This window comes from Gobio gobio, assembly GCF_949357685.1.
Source record: "Gobio gobio genome assembly, chromosome: 19".
NCBI lineage: Eukaryota > Metazoa > Chordata > Actinopteri > Cypriniformes > Gobionidae > Gobio > Gobio gobio.
The window spans coordinates 29,752,951-29,765,443 of record NC_137112.1 but is presented as its reverse complement, the minus strand read 5'-3'; the positions used below and the strand labels follow the sequence as shown (position 1 = coordinate 29,765,443).

Sequence of the window (12,493 nt, the reverse complement as noted above, 5' to 3'; positions counted from 1 at the left end):
TCATTTTGTTCATTTCAGCAGAATCGAATTAAAATGTTACATGTTACATTTTTCAACACATTTAGTACTTTTGGAATAAAAAATAAACTATAAGCTAATGCAGCCATGGCCAAACTTTGAGAAAGAAATGATTAATTAATTGCTATAGCTTGCTTCAGGCTATGAATGCAGTCTGTTCGTTCACCTCACCTCCCGATGCAAAAAGTTTTTTCTTTTGTCACCGTGACAGCCTCATATGTAAATGAATACATGCGTCCGGAAACAGAAAAGATTAGTTCATCTCTCGAGTCTCGGGTCATTTGTTCATCAAGTCCCAGCCCCATAGGCAAGGCTATGCAGTCAGCGGAAACAGAAATGATTAGTTCATCTCTCTAGTCTCTTTTTTCACGTGACCGCTTCCCGGTTCAGTGTCTCGCAACATGTACAGTCGAAATTACAGTCATATTATTGACTGCATGTTGTAATATATTTAATATTATAAAATCATCAGAAGATATGTGCAATAAACATTTGTTATGCCTATCAATTCTGACCAACCCAATCTATCCAGGCTTCATAGGAAAATAAATTATTATTCTAGCTAAAAACTTAAATAAACAAACAAAAAAACTACGCACTTGTTTGTAAGGAAGGTTGTGAATTAACTAATTTCTGCATCCAACACGGCTGTCAACGAGACTCGAGAGATGAGCTGTTTCTGCATTCAGCCTATGGGGACTTGAACGAACGACTTGAACGAGAAGACTCGAGAGATGAACTAATCTTTTCTGTTTTCAGTGACTGCATAGCCTCGCCTATGGGGCTGGGACTTGATGAACGAACGACTCGAACCCGAAGACTCGAGAGATTAACTAATCATTTCTGTTTCCTGTACAGAACATATGGGAGGTTGCGCATGCGCGGTCAGCACAAAATGAATGGATCGCTCTCTGAGACAACTCGTTGTTCTCGAGTTATATTAAAGATTCGTTCAAAATGAATGAATCGTTCATGAACGACACATCACTACTGGGCACTCGTGAACCAGAGACGGAGAGCTGGAGGAAGTTTTATTGTACTGAGTTGTTGAGAGCGCTGTGCTGTTAGCGCAAGCTTATTTTGTTTGTATCTGAGAGTTCTGAATAAACAGTCCCAGTCACGCCGACTCTGTCTTCTTCCACCTTATTCTACGAACTTTGTTACACATGTAATGTACCATTACAGCTGTCGAGATGAACGAATCGTCAAAGTGTGGATTATAGCATTATTTTTAGATCTTTTCTCATCACATGAACGGCTCCACAGACAGTCTGTTGATCGTGTGAATGCAGTGATCTCGTCATTGCAATGTGTTTACTCTCACAAAATGCTTTCACCACAACTAACAGCAAACACAACATCGATATGAATACAGTAAGAGCTTCGCTGTGCAGTATAACAGCGTCATTCATTATACAGTTTGAACGACAGTTTGGGCAAGTGTGCAGATACATTTGCGACGTGTGATTGACAGATCCGGACATTATAAAGAGTGTTGATCGTTCTCTGTAGTTGAATCACTTAAATAACGGATTTGTTTCATGCTACTAACAGAAACGATCATTTTAGTCACTGGCATGATTCACTGATGCATTACACTTAGGGCATCAAGACGGCGATCATTAAACGATCTAGAAAGAAAGTCTGAGTGAACTTGAATGATTAGCTACACATCAGAAATCACTGATCACAGATCAGGCATTAATGAACACTGTTACTCACTGTGTCGCGGTGCTGTTGAATCCATATCGTAAAGTCTGTTTGTAAAGCCTGTGCTGACATAAACTGAATCCATTTTCTCCGAATGCTCTGGGCGGGCAAACAGAGGAAGGGGGAGGTAAACCTTTCCTGGTATGACGACATAACAGGCAAGATTCCAGGTCGGCTTGTCTGAGCTCTCATTTTCTCAAAGGCAGAGAAAGACAGCCAGAACTCGGTTTACACCTATCAAAATTTCTAGCCACTTGGGGACAATATGCAGGCTAGGGGAACTCATATTAATGTTAAAAAAACTCATAAAATGAAATTTTCATGCCATGGGACCTTTAAGTCCAGAGTCAATTTTGCTCGCCTGCCCCACTGCCAAGACTCACTCATACCTCACATCCAGCGGGCAAGCGGGCAGCGGAGCCGATCTTCCGGAGGCCTAAACACTATGACGAGGGTCAGGGGTGGGAGAAGACAGACGGAGGGATTTTGGAGCCTGTCTGGTCTTGTGGACCAATTCTTGCCCCATCTCTCATCGACCTGTTTGCTGCTGGTGTCCCCAGTGATGATGGAGAGGGGGAAGAGGATGAGGTGGAGATCGATGATAAACAACGATGATGATCATTTATCCATTTAATAGTGATCAAATTAATAACCTTGCAATTGTAATAACAGAATAAATTAGATTTATACGGCTACATTTGCAAAACAAAATAGCAAAAGTTACATCATTATGAGCCTAAAATGTGTTATATGCCTGTTTTTCACCAATAGAGTGGTTGTATCATGTCACCAATCATGTCAATGATACCTTTCCATTTGATTCCTGGTGTCAAAATTATATTAACAAGTGGGTTCATTTGTCTTTGTCTGTTGTGTGGTTTAGGAGCAGTGATGCCAGTAACGCGTTACTATTTCCAAACCAGTAATCAGATTAAAGTAACTTATCCAAATCACTGTGAGTTAAAAAAAAATTTCATTTTCCTTAGTAAAAATATATATTTTTGCTTTCTTCTTGCGTCTCAGCAGGGTTTTTCCTGCATAGAGAATTACGAGTCGGCCGCCTCCGTCAAATTTCGTGCCGCCTCCGTCTGTCGACAAAAGTTATATTCTATTAATATTTATGACATGGAATTTGAGTTTGATATTGGCCACTTACAGGTGAAGTGAATAACACTATTTATCTCTTCATCACAGCACCTAGTGGGTGGGACATATTAGGCAGCAAGTGAACATTTCGTCCTCAAAGTTGATGTGTTAGCAGCAGAAAAAAATGGGCAAGCGTAAGGATTTGAGTGAGCTTGTCAAAGGCCAAATTGTGATGGCTACACCACTGGGTCAGAGCATCTCCAAAACTGCAGCTCTTGTGGGGTGTTCCCGTTCTGCAGGGGTCATTATCTATCAAAAGTGGTCCAAGGAAGGAACCGTGGTGAACCGGCTACAGGGTCAGGGTCTGCGGCCGGGTGCGTGTGTGTCGCTTACCTGGGGAACACATGGCACCAGGATGCACTTTGGGAAGAAGGCAAGCCGGTGGAGGCAGTGTGATGCTTTGGGCAATGTTCTGCTGGGAAACCTTGGGTCCTGCCATCCATGTGGATGTTACTTTGAAACATACCACCTACCTTAGCATTGTTGCAGAACATGTAAACGGTATTCCCTGGTGACTGAGGTCTCTTTCAGCAGGATAATGCGCCCTGCCACAAAGCAAAAATGGTTCAGGAATGGTTTGAGGAGCACAACAACGAGTTTGAGGTGTTGATTTGGCCTCCAAATTCCCCAGATCTATATCCAATTGAGCATCTGTGGGATGTGCTCAACAAACAAGTCCGATCCATGGAGGCCCCACCTTGCAACTTGCAGGACTTAAAGGATCTGCTGCTAACATCTTGGTGCCAGATACCACAGTACACCCGTAGAAATCTAGTGGAGTCCATGCCTTGACAGGTCAGGGCTGTTTTGGCAGCAAAAGGGGGACCAACACAATATTAGGTCATAATGTTATGCCTGATCGGTGTATTTATGAAGTTTGCTGACAGCACAATCACCACCACTTTAGAACATGGAGGAACATCACAACCCTGAACAGCAGAAGCTACAGCAGTACATATTTGTACTTACTCATTTGAATTTATCCAGTACATTTATTTTTGTAGAATTGTTGCATGTAAGCTGAAAATTCTTGTCATGGAAGTCAAAAAGTGAACAAACTATGAATTTTAAGCTTACATGTAACATTTCTTCACAAAATAACAGTACTGAATAACTACAAATGAGAGTTGTGATGTTCCAGAAAATAGTTGTGACAGTTGAACTTACAGTTTAGAGAATGTTAGAAAGGCTTTAGAAAAATGTGCAAAGCGATTGAGAAAAACTGTAATGGGGTAATGGCTTGAAACTCTTTAAAAAGTATAAATGTTAGGTGTAAAATGTTGTATTTATTGCATTAATGTGCAGTGTCCTATTTTTATGTTGCATCTTCATACAAAGGCATTTTGGACTGACCTCATTGAAGAATAAAACCACACAGGGGTAACATTTTGGTGATGTTTATAATCTTTTTGAACTAGAGCAGTTAGTTTAGAGTAAAAGTAATTTAGTTTATGAAGCTTCTGGATTGAATGGCACAGTACACAGGAACATATTTCTTTATAGATGGTTTATGTTATGCTCACAGGTCTAAACATTTACTTAGAATGGGCTATTTGCTCAAATTAAATGACACACAGATTCAGTTGGTAAAGAAAGCACTTTAATTCTGTACATGACCAAAAAAAAAAATAAGACTAAAATGAAAGAACATCTGGTGCTCATGAAAATAATAATGGGTACATTCTCAGAAAAACACAAATATCTAGTCTCCATTTTCCATCAGACTGTCCAGGGTATCGTCACTTTCCATCTTCTCATCATCTAAAAATGAACAAACAAATTAAGACCATTCAACAGGCAGTATAACAATACCAGCAGGAAAAAAAAGAGATCTGAACTAAGACTAATTGTTTTAGGAATGAATACTTACTCTCCAAAGTCTGTTGAAGTTCCTGAATGGTGGTGAGAAGGACATGGAATTGCTTCTTACGAAGTTCCAACTGAAGATGGGTTAAAAAAGAGAGATCAGAGTAAATATTGCAAGATGTATGATGTTGTATTTCTACAAAATCATCAAGCAATACCACATTCCCTCACCTTGTCCTCCACATTCTCTTTGATATGTGAAAGCTGCTGAAGCTCTTTGTCTAAAGCCTCAAGCTGCCTGCAGAAATAAGATCACAAAAACACTTCAATAGTTGGTGGGCCTATATGCATCCCTGCCTCAGGGTGGCTGTTTGTCATGTTATTTTTCACAATATGAACAATTTTTGGATTAAAATATCCAAAAACCACTAGTACAATGTTATACATTTTGTTGACTTGTGTGCTCACATTATCCCAAATTTTACAAGAATGTTTAAACAGGACACGGATCTGTGCTTTGCTTATAAATTAAATCATACCTGCTTTACCCTCAATTTCCAAAACCAATTTTAGACACCATGGAAATACCAAAGACGCGTTAATATATTATGTGTTTTATTAGACAGGTGATCAACTGTTTGGATGCATTCATCAAAAGAAAATGAATCATTGTTATATAGCTCAACACAGTTAAGACTGATTTATACTTCTGCGCCGGACCTACGCCGTATCCTCTACGCCGCAAGTTACGCATCAGTTTACATTTATACTTCTGCGTTGTTGTCGGTGAGAAAATGAATAAACTATACAATGGTGGATTAGAACCCAGAAACTCTGGCACACTTATCAAAAATTCTACCACTAGACCATCAAGAGCTCACACACACTCACAGCGGATCTATGTATTTATTCACTAACATTAGGGCTGGGCCGATATACGATATCATATCGAATCACGATAAAATTCATGTCGATAACGATGATAAGCTCTGGACATTTTTACTCGATATAGATTACTCTAACACCCAATCGCACAGCAGAAATAAACGCGACAACAGCCAGTCAGAGTGCAGCTTTTAACTTGATTGAGTGGAAGCGGCGACGAACGTTAAATCAAAAGTGAAACTAACCTTGAGTTATCATCCAAAGACGACAAACTTGTTGATAAAAGGTAGCACAACTTGTTAATCATTTGAACCGCGTCACACAGACCGTTTATCCGCTCGGGTCAAAGTCCAAACGGCAGCGATCTCACTAGAAGAGATCTTATCCATAATTTACCATGGATTTCCAGTTGTGACACTAACTACTGCACCATGGTACTCTGGCATAAATGTGGGATATTCATATAGAATTGTATTATATTATTAATGTAGACATGTATCAAATGTATCAAAGGAGTAATTTAATATTATTACAGTATTTTTTTGTGATTGAGCTATAGAATTTGTGCATTTATACCAATTTTTTTTTGGCTAGGTCTACCGTTTTTCATATAAATACCAAATAGATACATTTTACCATGGTAGTGAAGAGCTATATGCATGTTTTTAACTGTGGTTAAACTGTGTGATACTATGGAAGACCATTGGTTAATTTTAATAAAACAGTCATAATATTTATATTTTACCATATAAAAATGAGGTTACAGTTTTTACAGATCTGCATCCTCCCAACTCAAGCTACTACTACTGTCAACTCACTGTCAAATGTGCATTTCGAAGACAAAACATGTAATATTATTAATACTGCAATGTAATATTATTAATACTGCAATGCAAACTGTGCCGAAGATATATGCCAAAGTCAGGCAACACAAACCTGTTTCATGACTAGAAACAATATCAACTATTAAAACATGCAGAAACTAAGACATCCATTTTTCTATTAAGAAATGTATTTTGTTAATGAAAAACTACTGGAAAAGTGTAAGGAATTCAAAAACGTGAAGTGTTTGTCATATTCTGACAATAGAAAGCTTAACCACAATTAACAGTCTGGTTTCTACAGCTTTCACTTAGGAGCAAAAATCTGTAATAAATAAATATTTGACATTTAGTGAAGTGACGTGTGGCCATGTATGGTGACCCATACTTGGAATTTGTTCTCTGCATTTAACCCATCCAAGTGCACACACACAGTGAACACACAGAGCAGTGGGCAGCCATATCGCAGTTGGGGGTTCGGTGCCTTGCTCAAGGGTCTCACCTCAGTCGTAGTATTGAGGGTGGAAGAGAGCACTTGTTATTCACTCCCCCCACTGACAATTGCTGCTGGACCTGAGACTCGAACTCGCAACCTTCCGATTACAAGTCTGACTCTTTAACCATTAGGCCACGACTGCCCCCTAATATCGATAAGTGATAATAATCGATAGACTCATATGAAAAGATTTTATCGAGATCACTTTTTGGCCATATTGCCCAGCCCTAACTAACATAAATAATCTCTGGACTACAAAATATTGTGTTTTAAAGCAGATGTAAGGATGAAACTATCATCCCATTTCTGGACACACACGTCTTAATGATAATTTACAATCCAGTATTCATGTAATTCTATTGTCTTTTATGAGTTTAATAAAGAACTCTGTCTCGTCTTGTGCCCAACATACGGCGTCATCTTTAAAGAATGATTGTCTTTTACGTACGCCAGGTGAACTGTAAATGTGACTGCAAATTTTGCAAATTGCCTGAAAAACCTCCTCATGCGAGCATAAAAAAAAAATTTTTTTGCGAAATTGACACGTTTCCATCTGCCATATTTTTGATTCTGCGGCACAATAAAAGCTCCGCAAAATCACGCCGTCATCAAGCTACGCCTTTGTTTTGAATAAGCGACCTCTAGTGGCGAAAAATGACATTGTGACTTTAAAGGACATAGAGACTACAAAATTAACACAGTGAACCAAGCAGTAAAACTGTAAAGTTTGATACATAAAATATGATTTCACATAGATAAGAAGTTCAAACTTACTTTAAGGTCTCATGTCTGTCTGGATGTTGCTTGATAACTCTGGCCAAAGCATCATACTCTACAAATGAGACAGGCAGATATTAGTTAAAACATATTTAAATAAAAAATAATTAATTTCTCCAAAAGAGCTGTATTGAACCTTGGCGGTTTTTCCGTATCCTTTTCGCTCTTTGGATTTCTTTTTTGCACTCTGCAATTTTGTCATGGGCTGATGTTATACTTTTCTCTGTATTGGAAGAGACAAGAACATTTTGCTAAGTAATTCAACAAATGTGATGACACCCATCACAGTCATGTCAACTGGAGGTCTTACCAATATCTGCATAGATTTCTTCATAATTCTCCATTTCTTTCAGGTTCATGTTGTACACGAGCAGGGTCTTCCCCATGGAGAATTCACATTGAGCCAAAGATGTCAACATCCTTTGATACTGTGAGAACCTGCAGCAAAAAATGTAAGCATGAAAAAGTATTTATACATAAAGATATGGTAACTAATTGATGGAATAAGGTAAACAAGAAAAAATAAAATCTAATATCGGGTGTATACTTTTTATTTTCACATTATTAGATTACATTACCCTTCCTCTGGTGAGAAACTGGAGCTGCTCCATTTGGTGAAGCTCTTCATGAGCACATTAATGCGCCGATCATCTCCAGCTCCATCTCCGTCGATCAGAAGACGCTTCCGAATAACCTCATCTTTGAAGAAACAGATACCATTTAAGATGAATTGTTGAGTCTAGCTAAATATGAATTTAAACCACCAAGCAACAATTTTGGCTGAAACACTACAGTTTGAATCTTCCAGCATTCCAAAGGCTACATGCTTAATGACTGTTTTTGGATCAAATAAATCTTCCAGGAAAGACACACACACACACACACACACACACACACACACACACACACACACACACACACACACACACACACACACACACACACACACACACACACACACACACACACACACACACTATATATATTATATTTATATACACACACACACACACACACACACGGTATATACATACATATACATAGAGCCACAGTAAGCATTTCCAAACTCACTTTAATTTCGATGAAATCGCAGGAATTACAATAAGATACATACATTTTGTGCATGTCTTTAGTGAATCAGTTCTAGCATATCACATGGCTAACTAGCTATGATTCCTCATTTTGATCTCATTTCAAATTAGTTCCTTTAGTTTACAAAACAAAAATAGACGGACAACGTTGTAATGAATCATACTGGTTTTCCGCATTAATAGCAAACACAAAATAAACACCAAAAATAAATTCTTACCATCAGTGATGCTACCCATTCTCCAATAGGCTAACTGAACAATTCGAAAAAAAAAACTTTATTGACAAGCGCGCGGGGACACAAAAGGCATCAGCGCCCCGCCTCTGTTGCGAAGCAAATGAGCCGAACCCGGCGACCCCACAGCGCGTATCATAGCAATTCCCTATACTGCAAGGTTTTGTTTCATTATTATTGAGTCATTTCAAAGTTGAGCTTAAATTACTCTTTCAAACATTTCAACCATTCGTATGAATTCCAGAAATGCTGCATCTGCAAGCAGATCAGTAGTTTTTGACAGTGGTGGGAAGTCCGACTCGTTTCCATGAATCGGTTCATTAGAACAGTTCGTTTCATAGAACTTTTTTCAAAAACTGATTCAGCAATTATTTTACGCCATGCAATGTCAGTTCAGTTTGTTGTAGCCATGATTCGCCTGATAAAAAACTTTGTCATTTAGAACATAAATATAATATGCATTTATGTTAAGAAATAATACAGCCGGTTAAAAAACAACAACAACGATTCAACAAGTCTTTATAGGCTACCCCATAACGTCAGTTCAGTTTGTTGTAGCCATGATCAGCATCTAAGTCATTTATATAGGATACTATGAAAGTCATTAAACGTAAATATAATATGCATCTACGTTAAGAAATATGAGTTAAACTGTTTTTCATGTTTTGTTTATCAACTCACTAACTCTACCCTTACTAGATTACTTGTGCTACCCTGTTTATCACATTGATTTGAATAGTATAATCTTGTACCATGCTATTGACATAAACATACAAAGAGAAAGAAAACATATTCCATTCTTTATCAACAACATGAAGTGCATTAAATAGGCTAAGCCTATGTCAGAGTTTCCCACTGGGGTTGTGGTGGAACTAAAGGTTTAATGAAAAGCTATTAAGTAGCCTAATTAAATCATAAATGTAAAATTAATATAATATAAATAAATAAAAAACAAATCTGACCATTAACAGACATAAGAGAACCGTTAGCTTAATTTTATTATTGAATTTAATTTTATTGTCATTTTATTGTAATCTCAGGTTAATATTAGGTTAAAGAAAGAGGTTCAGCTGACAAAAAAGTTGGGGAACCCCCACATTGCATGTACATTTAATAATTTAGCTGACACTTCTAAAATGACTTACAAATGAGAGCAATAAAACCAACAACAGGGCAACAATATGCAAGTGCTGTGACAAGTCCCAGTTAGCGCAGTACATGTATCTACAATTTTAAATAAATAGATAGGCTATAGAATATAGCCAGTAATGGGTCAAGTGTTGACAAGAAAAGAAGAGTCCTCAGTCACTTCTTGCAGAAATATTAAATTATGTGAATTAGTACATTTTAATGTGTTTGGAAGATAGGAGGTCCGTGGAAAAGTCAAGAGAAAAGCCGGGGTAAAAAAATAATTTTTTTTAAAAAAAGATTAAGCTAATTACCTAGCCTAGGCTATAATAGGCTAACAAATAATAACAAATACATTCGATTAAATAATACATGAATTAAAATAAATGCATTTTAATTCAATTAACTAACTAAATAACCTTCGTAAAATATAAATATTTTAAATAGCTATATTTTAAAAATATAAGTCCTATTTGACTAAAATAGGACAGAAGCCTACTACAGAGAATAGTAATTAATGTAGGCTAATCTAATATAACTTCCAGTATTAAGTAGGTCTTTAAACATGAAATTATATAACTGCATAAATACATTTACATTAGGAAATATCCCAATTTATTCACATCTTTTGACTGAAACCGTTTTCATGTTTTAAACATAGGTTTTAACATACTCTATTAGCTCATTTACTCATCGGTTCCTGACTCGCTACGAATTGGACATATCCGAAACGGTTCTCAGTTCAAAGAGTCGGTTCGGTCAGTTTTGTGAACCAATTCAATTCAAAAGATTCATCGATCGTTATAGCATATCCCTAAACTGCAAGGATTGTTTTCCTCATTATTAAATTGCCAAAGTAATTTTAAAGTTGTGTCGGCTGCATGTGGCTCTGATTAGTGTGTTTTTAGTCTTCCATATGTTTGCCGTTTTGATCTAACGTTATTGCGAAGTGCAGTAGCAGGCTGCGTTTCAAAACCCAGTGAGCTGTCTACATAGAAAGCCTGTTTGGGCACCAAAGGGCGCGTCTGGGACGCTCGAAAAGCTGTTGTGAAAGCGTCCCAACTGCTCAAATGACTCACAAAAAAACGCATTAGAGCGTAACAAGCGCGTGTAAGACGCCCAGAAATGCTGTCTAGGCAGGTAGCGCTCTCGTTTTTGACACACCACCACACTGTCCAGTGACAGGCGTGCTCGGTGCATGCGTGCTGCTGGATTCAGCCAGTGACGTTCTTGTCCCAGAATGCTGCCTGGTAAACAGACATGGAAGCACCTGGTGAAGACCTCCACAGTCACTGAGCACTGCACTCGCTCTTTGAGCTGATCTTCATTTTCAATATACCCTAAAGCCTGCGCCTTTGTTCTCTCTGGCACTCTACCGGGACCTCTGAAGTCCAGGGCATTGGTAAGAGAACAATGATGACATCGAGATCAGCTGCTAATGTCTGTTCCTCTGCCAGTTAGCCAGTTGCATGCTACAGCAGTGCCACCAATGGCTCAGCTGCTCAGTTAGCGAGGAAGCTAAACCTGCTGCCGTCCCCCTCCCCCTCTTATGTGTTTAACATTAGATTTTGGGGACGTAATACTCAAGTTTACTTTGTTCGTTTCGCACTGACGACAAAGCCGCTATGTTTAGCCCTTGTAGAAAAGTTGTTGTAGGAGCCTTTCTAATGACTGGTAGATCTCGCCATTATTGCTTTCACTTTCCCAAGTGCACTTGCTCATTTGAAGTTACTTAATGGATGCTAACAAGTGGACAGGGCAAGGAATTAATGGAGCCGTAAGAGTGGAAACATTAGCAAAACACTTTTAAAACTTCAAGGACATGACATTTGACAGAAGGGCTCATGGCTTTCAAAGTTATAAATTAAACTTTACACAAAAGTGGCATCATTGAGGAGGGGAAGTGCAGGGGTGTTTATAGGAAACACGCATATATATTTTTCATTAGCACTTTACAATAAGGATCCATTTGGTTATCTACATTAGTAAACATGAACTAACAATGAAAAATGCTTTTAAAGTATATGTTAACCTTGTAAAATTGTATCTGTTAATATAGTATTATTTTATGGACCTGCACTAACATGAGAACTAGAAATGAACAGTTGCATTCGTATCAACTAATGTTAACAACGATCAATAAATACAGTAGCAGAATGTTAGATCGGATGGATCTCCACGTCAGAAATATATCAGATCCTACCCTGGCTCCTGTCATCTCTTTTGTGTCCAAAACCAGTAAAACCTGTCAACACCAAGTCTTGTTTGGTACCCAAAACTCTAATAACAGTCTTCTAACAGGCTGAGAAAGTCAGGAAAGAGCAGGAGGGTATTCCAGAAAGCAGGTTATGTGACATACCTGGGTATGTTTAAGAGTAAGTA

General features: G+C 38.1%; 2 protein-coding genes across 2 annotated transcripts in view; one reads left to right on the top strand and one right to left on the bottom strand.

Annotated features, from left to right (window-relative positions):
* Positions 1-4,454: 4,454 nt before the first annotated feature.
* Positions 4,455-9,015, bottom strand: thoc7 (THO complex 7). The gene is made up of 8 exons (XM_079844259.1): positions 8,969-9,015; positions 8,238-8,358; positions 7,970-8,097; positions 7,796-7,882; positions 7,657-7,714; positions 4,912-4,978; positions 4,745-4,814; positions 4,455-4,635 (listed from the first exon to the last, which is right to left on the bottom strand). Exons 1-8 carry the CDS (start codon positions 8,985-8,987, stop codon positions 4,577-4,579), a joined length of 609 nt encoding a protein of 202 aa, XP_079700385.1. The 5' UTR covers positions 8,988-9,015; the 3' UTR covers positions 4,455-4,576.
* A 2,333-nt stretch (positions 9,016-11,348) lies between these two features.
* The window catches only part of atxn7 (ataxin 7), a 46,259-nt gene continuing 45,114 nt past the window's right edge, over positions 11,349-12,493 (top strand). Inside the window, exon 1 of the mRNA XM_079845238.1 lies at positions 11,349-11,513. The gene's annotated coding sequence lies outside the window, so the exon portion shown is untranslated. The remainder of the gene's footprint in view (positions 11,514-12,493) is intronic.

Bases quoted from the DNA above. Each gene is read 5' to 3' on its own strand.
- thoc7 (XM_079844259.1), bottom strand. The intron at 4,979-7,656 runs GTAAGTTTGAAC...TTATTTCTGCAG, and splicing joins GACAGACATGAGACCTTAAA to GCAGCTTGAGGCTTTAGACA. The intron at 4,815-4,911 runs GTGAGGGAATGT...ACCCATCTTCAG, and splicing joins AAGAGAATGTGGAGGACAAG to TTGGAACTTCGTAAGAAGCA.